At 35.9% G+C, this 21981-nt stretch overlaps 1 protein-coding gene across 2 annotated transcripts in view; it reads right to left on the bottom strand.

Annotated features, from left to right (window-relative positions):
- Positions 1–21981, bottom strand: part of LOC100648205 — a 61913-nt gene that overhangs the window by 35213 nt on the left and 4719 nt on the right. For both annotated transcript variants that reach the window (XM_048406297.1, XM_048406298.1), the window contains exons 3-5: positions 15623–15738; positions 11562–11798; positions 9417–9568 (exon numbers count right to left, since the gene is read on the bottom strand). In XM_048406297.1, the coding sequence (XP_048262254.1) occupies positions 9417–9568; positions 11562–11798; positions 15623–15738 (505 nt within the window). The remainder of the gene's footprint in view (positions 1–9416; positions 9569–11561; positions 11799–15622; positions 15739–21981) is intronic.

The raw sequence follows: 21981 nt of genomic DNA, 5'->3' as shown, positions 1-21981 counted from the left end.
TTTTTATGCATTTGTAGGGAATTTGAAGATGTAAAATTTCAGAAAAAGATCATCCAACGTATAGTGCTTTCTACGTATAATACTTGAAAGGTAATGCAAATTTTTTACCAAGATTATTATTATTTTTAATCATATTCTCAGAAATATGAATGTGCACGAAAATCCGCAGTCTATTTATTACCTTCTTGTAAAATCACATTATAAATAATCAAATTATTTGCTCTTTAAAAAAAGGTTAAATACGCAAAGTGTTTCAGTTGTTCGCGGTCAAACTTTGTCAGACACTATGGGTATAAAATTTTAAAGATGTTATACATTACAAATGTAGGTCATTTGAAGATTTATTGAAATGACAAACAGTCGAAAAGATTAGTCTCCAATATCACCAGATTTCATACCACTTTTATGTGTACCTTTATGCATGGGTTACGTTGGAAACAAGGGATATCAAACAAATACGCAATACGTGTAGCGAACTGATAGCAAGATTTCATCGACCGATTCAGTGATATGAAACGAAATCAAAATGAACTTCTGGTATACACATCTGTACTGATCCTATAGAATTAAAATCATTGCAGACCCTTTCATGAAGTATTTTTTTATATCGCATCCTGTTCACATTTTGTAACAATAATATATATCTACATCATTCAATATTAATTTTGAATATTAATCAATATAATTCTGAAAATTAAACATACGTCTGTGGTACGATTTTGCCAAGTCTCATTTATTGCCAAAACACGGTTTTGTGTTATATCTGTATATTTTATATTGTATGTAAAACAATGACGTGACTTATTTGTATTAAAGCGAATACCAAACAATGACGAGATTCTTATATAAAACTCTTGTTCATTCCTCTAGCTTCTTCTCTCCTTATTCCTATATCTGGTATAGTTGGATAATTCCTGAGGCTTTCTAAGCGCTTGATACGTTTAGTGTTCCTGGTACGTGATGCAGATTCTGACGGAACCATTTTGTTCTCCTTTGGAATTGCAAATAGAATTTCAGAGATGCTTAGCGTTTACGTTGTTTCATTGGCATATGTATTAGATAATATTTTTTCAACGAAAGTTGTTACGTAACTATACAGTATAATTTTTTCGACGTGTTATTTTGTTTCCTTTTCAGAACTTATCAACATTTTATCGCTCATCTTTTTAATTTTCCAATTAATGTGAATATACGTATGTAGGGAATATTACCAGCGACATATATTTTATTCCTCGTAATCAAATAAAGTAACTTGAAAATGCTATTATTTTTGTCATATCCATTAAAAAATATACATTATGAAAATTACTTTCCCCAATTTAAAGAATCGTGCACACGATTTATTACGCCAGACTTCTGCGAGTATACCGATCGGCTACTAACGAATTAATTGCCGATTTGATGATCTGTTGGGTCTCTAAAGACTTAACTTCTCGTTAACACTGATACAAACATTTAAACGCCGTCCCCATTTGTCAAATATTTCATAGAAATAACCAACGTTTAATTCCTACTAATTACGTAAATTCAATGAAACCCACTCTGAAATTAAAATCTAATCAACCGAATTTTCATAGGCTCCGGTCTCTCATTAGTATAGACACGTTAGTCACTAATTACGTTAAAAATACATTGTAATTCTTAAAGAAAGAGAAAGAAGGAAAACCGATGACAGGAAACGAAATATCCCTTAACATCAACGTCGTCAGTCGGAAATACGAAGCTCCATTACGATTATCGATTTTGCGTAGTATAGGACCAAGCAAGAGAAACTCTACCGAGAGAATCGGTTTAGCCCCGCCAATAGCTGGACAGAGCTTATGTCAGGTTAACTATAGCCTACAAATCTGAATTAGGTTCTTGGATGGTAGACATTCGATTCATACTTGGCTCAACTCTCTCCTCCTCTCTCTCTCTCTCTCTCTCTCTCTCTGTCTGTCTCTCTCTTTCGATCGCAGAAGATTATACCTCGTTAGGCTTGTGAATCTAAACTATGCGGGTTAGCATCTCGAAGCTAGATGAGGCCGCAATTATGTTCGCTTCGTGTACCTATAATTAGAAGTCTCGGCACGGTGCTTTCGTGCCGACGAATCTGAAATATTCGGTCGTTAGGTAACAGAAAATTTTAGCTAATCGTTGTCCATTTCGAATAATCGTCTCGCGATGATGTATGCACAGTACGATATGAGCCGTGTGAAATCATATGATTGGGCGGTTGAAATAGGCTGGAATTGCAAATCAAAACGTTGAAATTTTCTATCGAATACTAATGCTTACGCAGACAGACAGTGTTCCGTGAAAGTAGGACAAAATTATTTCTGTAGGATGGTTAAATATTAGCAAATTCTATACAGGACAAGTGATTAATTTTTGAACGGCTGATTTCCATAAGTGTGCTATGATATTAGCACATGCTGGAATGTATCATGCATTTTGAAACTTTATTTTAGTATGAAGAAAAGGAGTAATTAAGAACACGAAATGCGATTTAATGTAGAAAGATCATTCAAAAAGTATTTCGATCGTGGAGTTCGGAAAATTAATGATGAGTGTTGAGTAAATGAAATACGGAAATCATTGTACATAAGTACCAACCTACTATGATAGGATAAGTATAACACGAAGTAACATTTTTTTAAACCGACGTTACTCTTTTATTAAACATGCTTGTTATTGCTAATCTTCGGTATTTTATATCTACTCGAGATTCTTTTGTTCAGACTGAGATAAAACTTCCACTTTGAAAAGAGGAGTGAATAACAACATCGTTAAAAAGTTTCAGTTCTCCATACTTCTTTCCATCATTACCGTACAAACCGTTATTTACTCTAGAAAAAATATTTTCGTAGTTTAATGGTACTTCTGTAATTAATAACCCTAAATTCATCCATGATTTGAGAAATATTCAATGATTTCGAAGTTCGATGAGAAAACTACATTTGTATCTTTCCGTTATATTTCAGAATACAGAACAACCTATAATTATTTTGTGCATAGATAAAATAAATATGAATACAGGAATACAAATTTGATTTTATATAAAAGAGATTGTTTTTAAATTAAATTAATTCGTTTCCTATAAGAATTCATTAACTCTTTAAAAAGGATGAAAGAAAGGATTTTCAAGTTTCTGACCACAAGCTCAAGAAATAGCGTACTGAATATATCGCAAGCGAGGACATTGAAAAAGTGATTGCTGTGGCGAAGAAAGTAAGCCAAGCAAGCCCTGTTGCTAAGCAGCGAGTACAGATTTGTATACCGAAAGATGTAGCGGGATATTTGGGAAAACAAATCGTGAGAAGACTTTCACCAAAAAGGGCGTACCGCACTCTGCAGGTTAAAAGATAGTGCTTCCAAACTTCTCGTCGGTGTCGGATGTGCAATCATGCAGTTGCAAAGTGCAATTACGCTTTTTTCCCAAGTGGAGTTCCATACTTTTTGCTGAAACGATCTACTTATACGGTTTCTCATTCTTTTCGAAAAACCATTATTAGGTTTCTGTGGCGATAGATATGTCTACATAAAAAAAACTGATTACCAAAAAAGAAATGAAAATCTTCTCTTGTCTTAGTTTAATAAGAATATTCCCTTGTTAGTCCTTATGCATTAACCTCTCATTAATTCTGTTTACATTCCTACAGAATTTATCATAGATATAACTGGGAGAAACGGGAAAATATTCTGCATCGTATTATTTCAAATCATTATGTCATATAATCATTAACAAAAGATGTCATCATTCATATACTCGTAGCTTTTTAAGACCTAATCAGTATTCATTTGCAATTTAGTTTAATCATGCTAATATTTACTAGCCCAGTATAGATTTGAAATTTCAGATCCGAAATTTACAAAATATTTATTTCTAACTTTTGAACGTTCCAATGTTACAAGCATTCTTTCGCAGTTATAGTTTTTAATGCACTGTTAAGAGACAATATTTAATCAACAACATAAATAAAGACAAAATACTAAAGAAAAAATCTTTCTTTGCTTTCTATAAGTTCGGAAATTTTTAAAAGGCCTAGCAGACTTTTGCAGGAAAAGAAACAAATTTTTTCTTTCTTTAATAAATAACGACACGCGTCGTGTAATCACCAGGACTATAAAATTAATCTAAAAAAGAAGAAGGGTAACGATGAATGAGAGCGCGAAGGAAAACAATGATAAGTAATGGAAACAGAGAGAATCGTAAGCGGAAGTGGAATAGAATAAAGCGTTTAGGGGCGAGAGAAACTGCATCGATCTGCAGTTAAATTTCGTGCGAAATTAATCTCAGGCGCAACGGTGGCTTATTGCCAAGTCAACGGCAGCAGTTATAGAGGACAAGAAATCTGGTAGCGGGCGTTCGAAAGCCTTTGAGGAATTAGGCTCCCTATACATGTACTTAAACGGAAAGCTAGGGACAAAAGGGCGTCCTGATGGACAGTAATTACACGCCGGAACGCAGACGCTTTTACGTAATATTGCTCCAATAAAGAAAATACGTTTTCGACGCGGCATGCGGACGTTAATGCTGTGACGCTCGTTTTATCTCTCATTATGTCAAATTAAATTAACTCTGCCGATACGTTTTTCCATCGTACACGATAAAATGGTTATTCCATCGACTTATATTTACTTGTTTTTCAATAAACAATGACGTGTCATTTGAAAAAATTATCATGAGTTTCACGATTCTCGAATTTTCTGAAATTGTTGACAGTATAGTATGACTAAGTTAGTACAGTTAAAACTAATTCGATGTTATTTTAAATAACATCGATAAAAGATTAAGATGATCTGAAGATTTCATATGGAAAGGGTTATACAAATTTAACAATCTTTCCCTTATCAAATACCCGAAATGGAAAATGTCACAACGTAAGAATTAATGGTTTAAATGATTTTGCTTACACTTTGAAAGATCCAATTACGGAAATGAAACCTAAATATCGTAATAATTTGTTTCAGCTAAATAGTAATTATTACGAATACTCCATATATTTTCGTATAGTATATTATTTACATTCTGCACATTTTCAAACGTTTAAGTCTCTTATAGGTGCAGAAACATCCGGGATTTAATAATTCTTGACAGAAATCTACAATTTTCTACAATTTATTTTGCGCTAATATAATCACCGAACGTATTAACATCAGACACGTAAACAAACTACTTCATACAACAATTTTCTCTGAACTTATCCTCTGTAAAATCAGGAATTTGAATAAAACGAAATGAAAATAAATTCAACGCAACAGTTCGTGTAACTAACAATCCTAACATTTTCCACATTCGGAAGCCTCGTTTCAGCCCACCGAGCAAATTCCACTCCTGCCGAATCCGAAAAACTCACGCTTCGCGTAGAATTGATATTTATTTACAATTACCGACGTCACGGCTCAAAGTATGAGGACAGAAAACAAGATGCACTATCGCGGTCCAATAGGGGTCTTACATCCTTTTTCGTCGTTTCGACGCAATGGTTGCAAAGGCTCGTCAAAGTGACAGTGGAAACTGCGCGAGTCAAAGAGCGTTCTTCGACGAATTGCCTCGGAGCTTTGTAGCAGAAGATAGAAAAGAAGTCGTCGTCGACGTCATTGGGCCACACCAAAGAAAAGGCAGCAGATGGGGGAGGAAGAGAGAGAGATGGAGGGGCAGAAAGTTCTGCAGTAATATCTGCAGGAAAGTGGCCACGAAAAGGACGCGGCGGTGGAGAAAAACGATTGCCAAGAGAGGCGTGTGTATGGTAATGCGAAATAGCCGGCATTATCTCGTCGTAAATCACGTGAAAAGAGGTTTGAAATCTGGAGGCGCTATCATCCAACCGATTATAAATGCCTTTCTTCTGGTTGCCCCATTCATTCCTGGGGAGAAAAATCGCGCGTACACGACTGCTGGTGGATTTTATTTCAGCCTAATATAGGGTCCTTCCTTTATACATATTGGATGCGTTAATTCTCCTTCGCCTTCTTATACGTATAATATTAGATCAGAACGTACGAAAATTCTGGTTTCATCAATTAAGAAGAACACGTTTTACGTTTCATCGGGCTAAATTTATTAATCTGTGTTACTATGTCGTTGAAATTAACGTGCTTATTATTATTAATTAACGTGCTTATATTATTAACGAAAAACATGTACCGAGTTGTCTTTGCAAGCCTCTGTTAATCACTTTCATTTAATTTAATTTATTAACCATTTAATGATATTGCTAAAAGAAAACTTAGAGAACCACTGACGGATCGTACATTCATTACTGACTCTTTAAAATACATATCAACCTTATGTATGTAAATCGGCAAAACAACTTTTAAGGGAAAATGTCTCAAAGTTCACGTATATTTGTTCTACTCTTGTAAACAGAATATCGAAGAACTTGTAGCGATAGTTCTAAGAAAGAAAGAAACATAAATTAGCATTTAAATTTATATATGTTATCAAAGGAATGCAGGAAAATAATATGTTACTTAATACAACTTAGATAAAGAATTTGAAACGTTCGACTTTACATGTTACAATCTATTACGTACAATATATTCGGTTACTTGGGAGTTTATATATCTAGCAATAGAAAGTATGATGTACTTTTTGTACCTAAGATATACAGACACACTACTTCTACAAATTTTATGATTTAATATTTATAGTATTCTGCATACGATGTGCATTATAATATATTCTATTGCTATAATAGTAGAGAAGCGATATTACGCTAGGACGCGATAAAAAGCAATATCAATCGGATATGAACTGAATAGAAATATAGTAAGGACACAGAAAATAAGAGAATGAAAATGAGAGATTTTAGCGAAAGATTAAGACAGAATTACAAGCCAAGGATTTTGTAAAGCAAGCTCATTTCTTAGCCGTGAGGCTAAAAATAAAGAATATTATCAATGATACTAATATTTTCTGCTGCCTGTAATTTTTTAGCTAATAATAAAAACTAAAGTATAGTTTTTGTACGTAAGATGGTGTTATGTATGCGTGTGAGTGACTGACAGCCCGCTAAATAATAAAAGTCATCTAAATAATCATTTAATCACGCGAGATAATAATCATCTATCTTGTAAGACAGCAAATAACGAATATTTATGTAGCCATTAATATCACTGTTTCCACTTAAGAGATTTAAGACACATTACGTTTTAACATTTTGTATTATTTTTAAATCGTATCACATAATTTTGTATGTTTCTATTAAATAATCAAGTTAGTATACCTTTTATCATTGATATATAATTTCATTTAATTTATAATATAAATGTAGTAAATTTGTGCTATTGATCTAACGTATGCGCGCCATTACCAGCGATATTAATAATCCTGAGTATATTAATCAAATTTATGCTGTGATCACTACATATCACTCCAGGAACGGATATAACTCATAGTTATTTCACGTCAAAATCTAACCAGTTGGATTATATGTCAATTACTTAGTTCCGAATTAAATGTTTGTTTTCGAATGATAGTCAAATCCTGGATATTCGAAACCTTAAATTTGTTAAATCCTCCGCATAACAAAAAGATAGTAAACTAGCAAAAATAACTACAACTAAGTGTTGCATGTATTACAAACAAAATTAACATGTTTATTTACTATTACGTTGCAACAATTTATATATTTGCTTGACATCCATTATATTTTCAGAAATATTTCAGAAGTGAAAGTAATTCATTCGTTTAAAAAAAACGAAGCAACTTTCGACGTAATTATAGCTATAGTAAATAAGGAGATACGTCGAAGTTATAAAATATCGTCGCAGCTATTTTAAATAGCACGTGTAGCAAACGTTGCATGACCAGGCGACATAATACTTAATCGAGCATTCTTTTATCATTCTTCATGAATATTTCTTTCGTAAGTTAACTAGTCACCAACGGAATTTCAACGGGGAAACATCCATTCGACATCGTAGTTACCTGCTATATTATTAACAAACACCGATGCCGTTAATAATTCACATTCTATTAACGAAGGGTAAAGTCGCGCTACAATATATATTAATATATTCGAGTTTATAAAACATTTTTCCGTACTTCTTTTCAGAATTTAATTTCAATGTCAAATGGTAAATTATTCGTGTTCTTTATTGGAGAAGTATAATTATTGATAAACATCGAGGGTCACCGCTGACTCATGCATAGTTCTTTCAATGCATTAGACATTAATTCAGCAATTTCTAAGTCCACTGTCTTACGATGCAATCATGCTTAACTAACATGCAAATAAAAAGTTGATAAACATACAGCGTAAAGTACACAGACTGTGAGCTTATAGTATGGTGAGTTATCTTTTAGATTATTAATGACGCAAAAATACAGATTTTAAGGTAGCTATTTCAATAAAAAAAGGAATAAAACATGAAATTAATCGATTTTATTCAACATAATATAAATGAAACTAGAGAATTTGTTAAATATATTACGAGTAATATTTACCGAATATGGAATCAAATTTTGTATAAATTAATACCTTTTAACTTCTATTTTTCAAGTAATTTTAACTGATTGCGAAGCAAAGACATAGAAGATAAAATAAAAATTTCCTTTCGAAGCTCCATTTTCATTTCAGTCATGAAAATCTATAGACATTCGTTCCATTTCAATGGCAGAAATTAGTTCATGGTCTGGAGGCTGTTGCGATCATTCTATTACTTGTTGCTGGCTTAATTAGCATTTAAATGTGTGCAAGAAGTTTTGGAACAAGTAATACATCAGTAATACATCAAACAGCTCATCAGTTAAGTAAAGTAAGCTTCTTATATAATTTCCTATCATATCTTCTACTCTTAAGAATATACATATATTTAATACATAGTTCCCGTGAGAAGATAACGCTTTAACTATGCGAAGTTTGTAATGTATTCAAGAAGTCGCTACTTTAGATCTAACGTAACTACACGTAAAATAAAAACAGTTTTTCAAAGCCGTCGATATTGTGACATTAACATTATAATAATAAAATAACTTTTTATCTTCGTTAATTAATACCCTTCGGAAATTGCTAATCGCTAATTATCTCTAATTACTAAAATGATAAACTTACATGTAATACAATTAAAACTTATGTCGTTATTAATAAAATAAAATTAGTTTTATTAAACAAAAAGAAATAATACTTAAAAGAAAACAATTACAATTGATTAAAAATCGGCAAGAGAAACGGATTTTTTTTTCATTCTTTCCGGTTGCAGGTCCTTTTAAGCATACGTACAAAATTGCGGATATATAAAAATAGTTATATAGAAAATAGTTAGGCATATATAAAAATTACAGCAATTGAGCACGCTTAATATGGAATTGGCAATTATTAATGGAAAGAGATTTCCTTTTGAATTCTTATTCAGTTGTTCCTTCTTTTAAGCATGTAGCGTAAACACTAGAAATTCAGTAGCAATTAAGAACACAAAACGTCACTCACCCAGCAAAGAACATGAGGAGGAACCAAGAGCCGGGAACAGCAACCACGAGTATCGCGTCTTCAGCATGCCTATTACCAGCAAGACGACATGGTATGCACGCGAGTATGAGCAGATTGCTGATCAAGAATATGAGCTTGGCAGGCTCGTGACTCTGTAAGGTAAATGCACAGGTGAAACGTCAAAGGTAGCACGTATTCTTGCACGCTTCACGGCCTTCCGCAGAGGAATCAATATACGCCATGGAATTTCGGTACGTGGCAACGCGTTGCGTCGCCAAGCAAACGATCTGCATAATTGTGCCGTGAAATCGGAGTTGCTTCCTAGAGAATCATTTTCAGTGATTCGAAAAGGATTCCACGGCAACGTTGATACGTGATCACGATTAATAACTCGCGATATATCACATAATACTGCCGCATACATCAAGTTGTTCTAATTATATTGTACACTTGATGTCTACGTTATCGAGCGAGCCAGGCTAATTACGAATTACGTATTCCCCCGTACGAGAATGCTCAATGAGCGCGATTTACGAGTAATTCGGCCGTTAGTGAGAAATTAATTCGCGAACAATGTCCCTTTTTAGATAAACGATGCAAATTTCTTGTGTTTGGTTTGGCACGTGAACAACGATTTGTTTCCATTCTCGTTTCCAAGCTTTAATCGTGAGTTTTCGAGGCAGAACAGTGTTTTAGCAATTTGTAAGTTTTGAATAATCATTAATACAATATTTTTTAGAATGTATTTTATAACATACGAAAATCGGGAGATACACATGGCACTGAATCGAATCGTTCGTCGAATCCATGTTCATCTAATTTAAATACGTTTTGCCTAAAAAACAACCGCAATCATGAGATCTCTAAAATAATTCAATTCAATACGATCCTCTGACAGACTTGCAAACAAAACCCATCAAAATTATAGAACATACCGATTTCGTGAAAAAAATTGAAATGTATGCAATGAACATTGAATATAAAACCTTTCTTTCTCCCTCCATAAAAAGATAAATGTTGACAGGTGCCTTTTTCTGTGAAAGTTTTAGTAACAGCAACTGATGAATTATTCGATATAATACCCCAGAAATTGTTACACAATGATTTTTACATTCTCCTCCAGCTTCTACCAGTGAAAAATAAAAAAAAAACTTCATGCGGTATACGTTTACTTTCAAATTGCGATCAGAACCCCATGCACGCTCTATCCAGCCAAACCAACAAAAAAAAAAGGAATCTCTCGTATCTAGAAGCGCACTGCATTCACGACGAAATACTTTCTTTCCTCCATTATACTCCTGACCCGCTACAGTTCACTGGCGGTTTGCTCAACCTTCGATACCCGCGGCGCGATTCGAGAGATTCGAAATTGCCTCCATCCATCCATTCAAGTGAGATATCTCGATGTATGGAACAACGGAGTGTTTCGTGAGAGTATAACTTTCACGGCTGAACCGTCGATGTATAATAGAGAACTGAAAAGACTATTAGGCAAAAGAATGTAGGTTCGATTGGCTATTTCTGATTTAGCAAGTAGAATCATAAAAATAAGCACGCCTATTGGTCGAACGTGTCAGATGTACAAATAAGATCATACGAGTGAGATGAGCAACAGAAATACGGTAGAATTTCGTTTGCTCGAACTCCATTTATCCGAACTAATTTCATCGCTAGACTACGAAGAAATATGCACGTTCGTATGTTTACAAATCCAATTTAAAAAAGTGTAATCCAGATAGACATCTGTTTTACTCGCTAAATATCGTACCGAGCCCTATACTTCGAATGCTTTATATTTATATATATTTTAGTAAATCGTGTACACACACATTCTACGTCTGTTTATACTTCCCAATTCCCCATAAATGCTTAATAATTCCGTAATCTAGTCGCCACAGTACTCGGTATATCGAATTTGTTCCTAAATTCCCATTATTCGACTTCAGACTTATCGGCTTAGACTTAACCCTGCTTCACCTTGTAGTCTAACGAATGAACAAAATCTAGTCATATGAAAATCAGCTCCGATTGTACGAACGGGTAAGTATCGGATAAGTGGAGCTTTTGCTGTACTTCGCTTGTCCCTGTGCCATTCGCAGCGCAGGATGAATTCATCCAAGAAGCAAGATTTAAGATTAAACGTACCAATTGTTTCATGAACGATAGAAGACCAATGTTGACGACCTCGCCGCCTAGTTGCACCAAAATGTAGCTCAGCACACCTATCACCGTGGTGCACTCCGCAATCATGCGTCCAACCTCCGTGATTTCTTCTGGCCATTCCAGGAGAGTGGCATCGATGTTCGACGGTCTCATATACACGGCTAGCGAGAGTGATGTCAGATGGAACACCAGGATGATCAACCGTTTCAAGAACTGCAACTTTCATAAGGGAATACTAATTATTAGAGTGGTATGCTAATTATTGAATAATTCTTTGTCTTCTTTGATCTTTCCATAGCTTGTCCCATAAGTGAAGATATTCAAAATGTTTTCGATAGTTAATACGTTGGATCGTATATACGTTGTTTCTAAATGTTTAATATATTTCGCTATAAACTTTCCAAATAACTTAATAATTTTGAATCTCTGTACCGGTGATTCTTAACATTTTCAAAATATATTTTGAGCTACCTGTTAAATTTTAAGGACTGTTTTCAACCTGTTTTGAGACGTAGAGGACGGCTAATAAACGACAGCGATCAAATATATTTGTTCAAAAACTTTCTCGAAAAATTTCAAAATTGATGATCAACAGTCGAAATACTTCCATTTGAAAAACATACAAATGCGTTTATAAAAAATATAACACTGAAAAAATGACTGAATATCTGCAACGCATATATACATAACATGTATCTATCGCTATGAAAAACATGTAAAGCCAACATAGATAGCAAAAGATGAAACGTCCAAGCGATAATTCTAAGTGCCGCAAACAGAATTGCGATTCATGGCTTACGATAATAAACGTAATTCTCCATTAAGTTATTGTGTTGTTTAAATTGACAGATAACACGAATAGATATTTGCGAATGTTCAAGTAACGTATATTCTCGTCTATCCGTGGAGTTGTTCTAATGACGTGTTACCATCAAATGTGCTTCGTGATTAATTACACTACAACCATGGTAATCTCTATATACAGTATCATGGCATAATTGGTCATTTGACGCTTGTATGCGGTTTAAACGTGGTTGTGATTAGTGCTATAAGTGGAATATATCATGGATGCTGTGCCATTATGATGTTCCTCCGTAGTTGTACACGATGTTCCATTAACTCCATTACAAGTTTCTTAAATGTCCGTAACGAACAATCAATTCACTCTCGATATTATGTATGTATACATATCGATAGGAAAAAGAAAAAGAAAATTTATGTAAATACTTCTTTTTTTTTAACCTCGTGTTAACTCGGCCGACTTTTTTACATTTTTATCGGAAACAATTTTCGAAATAATACACGGATCGATGGTTACCGCATAACCTCTTTTAATTTTCGATATGGAAAATACAGTCAGCGATTTAAATATGAAATTTTTCATAAATTCTACGTGTTCATGCTTTTTTAACGTTTCGTGCTCGCATTTTACGAAACTATTTCAAATAACAGCGAAATTAATCAGAATAATTCGTAAAAGCGACGAAAATACGTGTAATTACGCTGCACGATTAATAAATGATAGCTTTATATGGAACGTTACGTCTTTGATTTCGCGAGAGTAATTCCAAAGTTTTTTTCTCCTTGCAACATAAAATATTTTTTTTGTGTCGAGAAACAGAGAACATGATATCGATTCCACGAATATAAACATTAAAAAGCTTTGTGCTGTAAAGTTAGAAAATCCTGTTATGTGTAAGTGCCTGCCTATACATAAGTACATAATTTAACATTATAAGTTGAATATTTTTTGTATGATTGATGATATTCATATATTCGCACTACTTCGTTCTTGTTATTTGTGCAACACATGTATATAACATATAAATATTGCGATACTTTATACAGACAATTTATATGCAAAATATAGTAAATTGATAAAATGAATATGTATGAAATTTTAAATGAAAGGATGCAAAAGTGATATTTCGCAAAATTAAAAATATGCATCAAATTAATCACATTTTTTTAGTTAGATTTTTCGATCTCTTCTTCAAAAAACATTCGAACGTCGTATGAAGTTCAATTAATATCTTGATCCTCCGGAACTCCGATCATGTTACTATCAACTTCATACACCGGGGCAAGAAACGATTCTAACATGTTCTTTCGTTTCTATTTTTCTTTTTAAGTAATCTTAATATTACTTATCAGAAGTTCAGAAAACTGTATACTGTATGCTTTTCCATGACTGGAATAATTTTTATATGATCGTAATACAGACTCAATCCTAAACTAAAATACACTTAACGAAACGTTTCTACGTACTCAATGCCCATCATCAATGAAACTCCCACATCGTTGAAAATACCAAACCAGGTAGACATCAAACGTATGCCAAAACCATCCATTCTCACCCCTTTAACATTTTTATCGTGTATCCCGTACGTCAACCCTAATAATAATCCTATAATTGGATGTACATGTCAGCTGTCCTAATTGACGAAGCTCGTACGAGGAGCACCAGGTACATACACCAGAAATTTTCGTTGCTCAGACAAGTACTTACACGTGCACGAGCGTATTTCAAATTATTCCGGTGATTACCAAGCGACGTCGAGTAGACGTTGGACGAACGTTGACTCGGAAACGATTGTCACTCGCGTGCTCGACGGCCGGACGATGGAGTGGCATCGACAGGATTTTCCAGAGGTTTTCTAGGTTGGAATGGTGAACGCGCCGCACGATTTATTTCGATTGACCGGATCAGCCTGGCATTCACGATGCTATCGGCAATCTCCGAATAATCACGTGGAACAACGATAGTCGTCGACGTCCGACTGATTGCGGTCATAATCGCGCCCGCCCAATGGCACTTGATGCCTCGAAAGGGTTAATGAGCGGACGTTTTTTAAATTGCACGTACATTTATTTCATATTCGAAACGACGATGGTTCTCGCGTTCGAGATTTGTTTTGATAACGAGCTCTCAGCGACCACTGTAACCATAACCGTGCGCTTGATGATGAATGTAAGTGGTAACGGAAGTACTTACCGCCTGTAACTGTCCGACCGCGTTTTTTCGTCGATTTGCGGCAACAATACTTACGTACAGAGTCTTCCAGGTTTTTGCTATAAAATGGTGCCAGCTGTGAGTAAAGATAAGAGAATAATGCTACATAAATGTAGGCTCATAAATGTTATATTAAAAAATTATAACGGAGATAGGCAAGATAGAATCAAAGTAGATTTTCATTTGATAATTGAATTTTAATTTATGATGAACGAGACATTAATACCAACGATGGATAAGTCGAGGAGAAGAAATTGTTTGGTTTCTATGAGCATCGGATATGATTTTCTTGTAGGGGATAAAGAATATGCAATGCATTCGATGGAATTAAAGGAAGAAATCAACAAAGAATTCGTAGTGTAGCAAATCGATCAATATTTTAAAGTGAAGCTATCGCAAATACTGTTCATTTATCTGTACTTTTTATTCAACAAAAATCCAGCCTGTTATCATTTGATATTTTTGTTATAACTTTTTAATGAAATACTTGTGAGCTTCTAATTATACAATATTTTTCTCTTATTTTTACCTACAGAATATGCCAATATCGTTTTGTGAAAAAAAACTTGAGGAACACGATATACAATGGTAAATAAAATGCACGAAAATTTTATACATTTCCAAAATCGAATCTCTCTTAAACAAAGGCTCATTTACAAAGATGAAGGCTTTCACTTTATCCCTTCGTATAGAATTATACTTTGTAAAGCTTTTTAATTATACAAGCGAAAAATAATTCCTCGTTTACGAAATTTTTATTCTACAATTTCATTGTATTTGCTTGTAAAAAATTGCACATGTTGCTCAATAATACTATATTTAGCAAAGCGTCGTATATATGAGGCATGCGAGCAGCAAAATATCAATTAAATTCTTTGAACGTACAAGCAAAGGGTGGAAATTCCTAACGGAGCGGTCTAATGGATACCATTGCTTTCCCCGAGCAGGAGGAAGCTGGTCTAGCTAGAATCCGTGAAAAATGTCCGGAAAGGAGGTGGTAGCGAGAATATTGTCACGTGGACGCACTTACCCGCGCAAAGGTCTTCCATTTTTCCTCGAGTAATCGCTGAATAATACCACCGTCCAGCATGTCCAAGTGCTCCTCCTTCGTACCGTTCAGAATGATAAATAGCGCGGAGTTCCAGTCTGAAATAGAAATTCGGAGAGGACCATTTGCGGTTAATGGAACATCACTTTAGGGTTCTCTCTACGCCGCGATAATTATGGGTTTTGCATTAGCGGCTATATATATTAGATGCGCGAGGTTCCTCGGGGCGACGGTGGGCGGCGGCGAAGGAAGGATGGTGGCTTTTTCTGTAACCGCGCCACGTGCGCTGGCTAAACTTTCTTGCATGTAAAGATAAAAGTTTACGCCGGCCCACCTCGATTCTGCAGACCACGAAAGAATTCCATCGAATCGTTAATCTGCTGGTCGAACTTGCTAAAAGTCAGGTAATGTTAGTTCGATGTACTGCACTAGTCGGATTGTTGCACCGAACACATATAAATGACAACTGTCGCACACTGTTAGAAGTAGCCAGTTGCCTCATTTGTGCAAACACGAGATCGTATCTCGCTCTAGATCTTTGTTCGTTGCCATCTCACTGTATTATTTATAGATTACACTGTATTTGGTACATATATAATTTCCTTTCTCTTTTCTTTTTATAAACGAGTGTCTGCCGTCAATAAATAGGGAAATGGGTAAACTATAACAGCGAATATACTTCGAAATTGGAAGTAATCGTTTGAAATTAATAAATTCAGACTTACTATTATAATCACTTTAAACTCACATTGCACAATCTCCGTCTTTCTTGATCTATACCAATTGTGGCAAAGTAAGGTTAAAATAAAATAATAAAGAAGACTTTTGATTGAAATTTCGATTTGTAACAGCACGTTAGAGTATTATGATATCTTGACGCACATAAAGTACCACTCTCCTTGTATTTTTAGTATTCAAAGTCTTAAAACATTCACCAAAGGCAAACAGTTGGAGTGCTTACGGGATACGTACTTACACTTTCACTAGTGAACGTGGACAGATAAATCTATACTACACATTTGCTAGTAACAAAACGTTATGCCGATTTATTTGTCTCCGCTTTAGTATATACACCGTGAGTTTAAAATCTTGGTACAAACGAATTTGAAGATATTTGATGGCTAAAAGATAAAACCAGAGTCGAGAATAATGAAACTGCGTCGAAGGTTTCATCCCCTTGAAAAAGGACCACCGACGGTGTCGCCTGTATTTTATAGTATTTTTGTCAAATACTATATAAATATTTTAAAAATTTAATCCATATCATATGTACATGAAATTAACGATATATAGCACCTCATAAATCTGTTACGTTTTAGCTAAATCAAAGTTGGCTTGTACACGATCGATTAATCCTTTCATTCAAATCACAAAATCCACGAACATTGTTCGGTCAACACTGTTACAAGCAATCCACCATTGTTACACTAATTTGATCGCGAAACAAAAGCAGTCTACAGAGTACGGTGAAGCGTGAAAGATTTGAAAGAACCGACAAATATCGAACAACGGCCAACGAACTTTTAACCGTGTCATCCGTATTGATTATCGAGTTTTGTTCAGCCGACTTCGCCGTGAAATATTAAGCGTTTATCGTCGGTAAGTTTGGTAAAGTTTAGCGCGTTCATCGATCGGATTCGTTTTCGTTTTCGCGTGTCGTCTCGACTAGTCGCGCCGTGTCACGTCAAATTCTTCGTACGATGGTGATAGCAACGTCTCACCTCGATCGTCTTGCCTTCAGACTCTTTAATCAGTCGTCGACCCAAACAAAGCTGCTTTCACGGTAGCTTAAAGCGTCAGAAAAGTTCGCAGTTCCATTGGATATTTTCAAGGAAACGTTTTAACGTTCGCTCGCGTCTGTTGTCAATCTCCATTCTTCTCTCTTTCACACTCCACCGCGACGGCGCCAGCAGAGCCGCCATTGATGGGAACTTCCCCGACAGCTTTTGGCTGGGAAATTGAATTTCAGATGTGCAAGCAAAATGGCAACGAATATCCGCGTCCCCGTTCTATCCGGTCCGAAACTTTCCATTCCAGCTCTGTCTTCTACGTCGATTGAATCGATGCTCGAGCTTTCGGACGACCGAATCTATCTCGTTCCTTTTCTCTCGCATCTCCGAATTATATGGAGCCCCCATTGTGAGATTCAATTAACTAAACATTTAACGGTTCGTAGGTAGTGCGCGAATATTAATTTGACTGGTCACTTTGATGTTTCGCCGAAGCTTAAACGCTGTTACGAGACCGATCAATTCGATCTGCAACCAAATATCTATGCAACGCTGTACTTCTCCGGTACATCCCCTTGATAATCACGCGGATTAAAATGTTTTAAGTCGAATAATGGAGTTTAAGAGGTACCAAATATGTAGTTAGATTTGAAACTGTTAATACTATTGAACAAAACTTTGTAAAAGAAGGAAATATTCGTGAAATTTACAGAAGCTTATTAAACGAGTACTGTTTGGTATTGGTAATAGTAATGATGTGAAATGAAATATTTAATGTTAATGTTTAAAGCAAAGAGTTGTGTTTTTATAATTTTTAGATACAGAGCTGTCCAATTTTACGAAAGAAAATAGGACATAAACTAGTTTCTCACTATCGATGACAGCAAGCTTCAGTAACGGGAAACCTATTTCAATAATTTAAGACAAGCAAACCCGAATTAAATCAATAAGTAAACTTCCTAGTAAATCCGTGTCTTATGGTGACATTCTATTGCAGGATTCGTTTTTTAAAACTTTCTTGGCACATTTTTTACCAAGAATTTATACAGCATTTTCCATCGCTATCTTGCACGCACATTTATCCTGTTTCAGCAACATCCATAAAACTTTTGTAGTGCAAACTCTCCAGCACGCTTAATTAAGACAAAAGAAGTCTTCTCGAGGTATTCCTGATTTTACAGATACATTCATCAAGTTCTATCAATTCCCTTTTGCAAATTTTCATCAACCACAATTTATTCACACGATATGTTACGCGTATCGGAAAATACATCGTACACGATACCATCCAAGTGTCTTACGTCTGACAGTTGCTGTCGTCCAATCTTGAATTTTCGGCAATACATCGCCACTGTGTCGAACGGGGTGTTCAAAGTTCGCGCACACGACGAACTTCTCTATAGTAGGCGGTCGTTACCGCAACTCGTAATTATATCCAACTCCGGCACAAACCTCACGAGAAGTTTTCCCTGACGGTTCTCTGTTCTCTCTTCACCTATGGTCATCCCGTAGATCAACGGGTAGATCGAGGTGGTCGACCAGTCCCGCAAAAACGGACGTTGAGCTAAAGTTGAATAACGATTCGCTATCGCTGATAATCATCCCTAAGTGCTGCGCCCGAATAATTATTAACGTTTCAGCAGAGGCGGCCATTCGTGTTCCCAGTAATCGATTTAAGCTATCTTTCCGAGGTTAATTTCATCAGGGAACATCAAAAGTCGATCGCTGGTGATGTAATAGCGCGACAGATTATATCAGGAAACCTCTGTCCCTGTGAACGCATACGCCCGATGAACTTTCGTGTCAAGCCGCTCGATAGAGAACAAAGAGGCGTTAGGAATATCATCGATCAACTTTATCGCTTTTAGTTGTTCCTCCCCATTTCGTTCTCCTTCTTTTTCCCCCCTCTCTCTCTCACTCACTCACTCTCTCTCTCTCTCTCTGTCTTTCCCTCTACATGATCGATAATGACGACACGTGGACGAAACATTGTCTCCCCGATGGTCTGTATGCTTTTTCTGTCTCCCCTTTCGACCCCTGTAGTTTCTCTTGTATTCCCTTGGAGATCTTAGTCCCCTTCGTTCGTCAAGAGAAGAGGAAGATTCTTCGAAAGAGGAAAGGAAATACAACGGCGAGTGAAAGAAGATCTCGACGATTTCGTGTCATTGAGGATCCACGAGGAATTCTCACGATGCTAACAAAGGACGGTCGAAAGGCTTTAACAAAGGAATTAACGCGACTCCTCAAAACTGCGACCTCTCTATAAAGTCTCTTTTCGAAGGCTTCCCCTCTTTCACGAGGACACGGCGCGCGTGACAAATACAAACGCGAAAAGCTCGAACAGGGAAGAAAGAGCGAAGAAACGGCAAAGAAAATAAGGAGGAAATTCTGGACCTTGGTTAGCAGACTGGTTTACCTAGCGGAACTGGTCCGACTAACCAACTGACGGACCCTGGCTGGCTGCCTGGCTGGCTAGCTGGCTGGCTAGCTGGCTAGCTGGCCTTGGCTCGGAATAATTAAGCGTTCCCACTGGAAGGAGAGCAAACCCAAAGTTCACCCTCTCTTATACATATATACCAACGGCATGGTTACCCTCTCTCCGCCCCGTGTCATCCCCATCCTTTAGTCGGTAGGTTCGTCTCGACTCAGCTATCGGCGAATCCATCGGATGACATTCACGCCGCGGTGACAAAGACGGACACGGCTAGGAAACGAAGGAGCGTGGAGAGACGATGGTAGGTACGAAGTGGCAGTGAGGTTAGGTTGGAGGAAGAGCTGGGTGAAAGGATAATGGATTCCGAAACTAAATGAAACGCGAGCACCCAACTCCGCGTCCGCGGCTAATCTCGAAACTTCGTTAAATGGCCGTAATTGCATCCTGCAACGACCCGCTTTCCCTTGTCTTCCTTCTTACACAGTTCCCGCGCCCCTCTTCGAGGGTGGCATTCCCAACGTTGCACAATCTTCACGCTGGCATCTTTGCTTTTTCTCTATCTCTCTATCTTGCTGTTTCTGTCTTTCCCTTCCGTTTCTTTCTTTGCTTCCCATGAATCACCGAAACGTCTAGAAAACTCGCCAATCGTGGATGGATACATCCACTTTGCACAAGTTCGAAGGTGAATGAGAGAGAGGGAAGGAAAGCAGGCAGGCTTAAGAGACTGCTGGAAACTTCGATACAATTTGGCAGAAGTCCGATTGCCGGGCTCTTTAAATGCAGATCGTGGCATGGTAACGGGGCTTAGCTTCGTGCATGATGCGTCTCTCTATCGAAGAGGAATTTCATGAAAATTAAACGACGATCGCGAGTAATGTGATTGCTCATGGATATCGAGGTGTCACAATCGAATTTTATGATTACTCGTTTCTTGATTCAGTATTTGGTAATAATCAAACGATAATAATTAACGAGTGTTATAACGAGTCTTTCTCAAATGCGTACAAAGTCTGAGTAAATTCTTGACAAAGTCGGTAAAGTTCGTCAATGTGAACGCTTAAAATCCGCAAAATTCTTAAAAATGTTCTTAAAAATCTACAAAGTCCATACGAAAGATCTTAAAAGATTCGCATGTTCCTAAGAAAGTTCCTAACGTATCTAATCATATGTCTTTCGTCAACCACTTTTATAAACGTTCGTGAACTGTTTAATTAGAAATCCTGTTTTGCAAAAAAGAAAAATTCTATTCAAATAAGGAGAATGTTTCGTTCGATCCACAATTCGCGTAGCATCCAGTTTTTAATTCTAAAAATAAGATTGCGATACATCTATCGCTAGTAGAAAATATCAAAAGCTTGAGCATCGATTAAATTTCCAATGTTTTCGTTGACAAGAAAGTCTAATAATAAATATAAATTAAACATTTGAATCCTCAAGGATACTAAATATTTTCGTCTGTCGAAACTTCAAACTGCCCTATTCTAAATATTCTATTGCATTGCTGTTCCTAGGTATACTTAATAGAAGCACGGTGTCAATTCTAACTTAAATGATGAAGTAGCGGAAAGTTGTTACAGTAGTGGAACTCAAAATTACAAACGTGCGCTGCGCTCAAGTTAACTGAAAATATATCAGAATTAAACTATTTTATACTATTACGAATAGAGTTGTCAACAGTTGCTTCTATTTCTATCAATCCGTACCGATGTTTGAAATATGTTTACGTCAAATTTTACTATTGTATTATTTACATATAAATAAGTTCAAAAAATAAAATACGATGGTGCTTCGAAAGATGTTTACAATTCAAAATCCATGACGAATGTTGTTCGTCATTTATTAAAATTATTCGATCTGCACTCGATATGTAGTAAAGTACGTATCTGTTATTAGAAATGAACAAACGTAACTATTTAAAAATAAGATAATTATTTTTTAATCTTAAATACTTTTTCGTACAAAAATTCTCTTCAAGGTTTTAGTGATTTCCTCCTCATATCAAACAATAATATCATACGCGCAACCACATACGCATAAAATCACATATCGAATCGAGCTCGAATTATGCATAGTGTTCTTAAACCCATATTTTATCTCCACGAATGCTGGTATCATCGAAAAATCGTTAGTACCTTAAATATCAAACCAAAACCTGGAATATATTTTATCTTCTATTA

The sequence above is a fragment of the Bombus terrestris genome, chromosome 6 (assembly GCF_910591885.1).
Source record: "Bombus terrestris chromosome 6, iyBomTerr1.2, whole genome shotgun sequence".
Taxonomy (NCBI): domain Eukaryota; kingdom Metazoa; phylum Arthropoda; class Insecta; order Hymenoptera; family Apidae; genus Bombus; species Bombus terrestris.
This window is presented reverse-complemented; position numbering and strand designations above follow the sequence as displayed.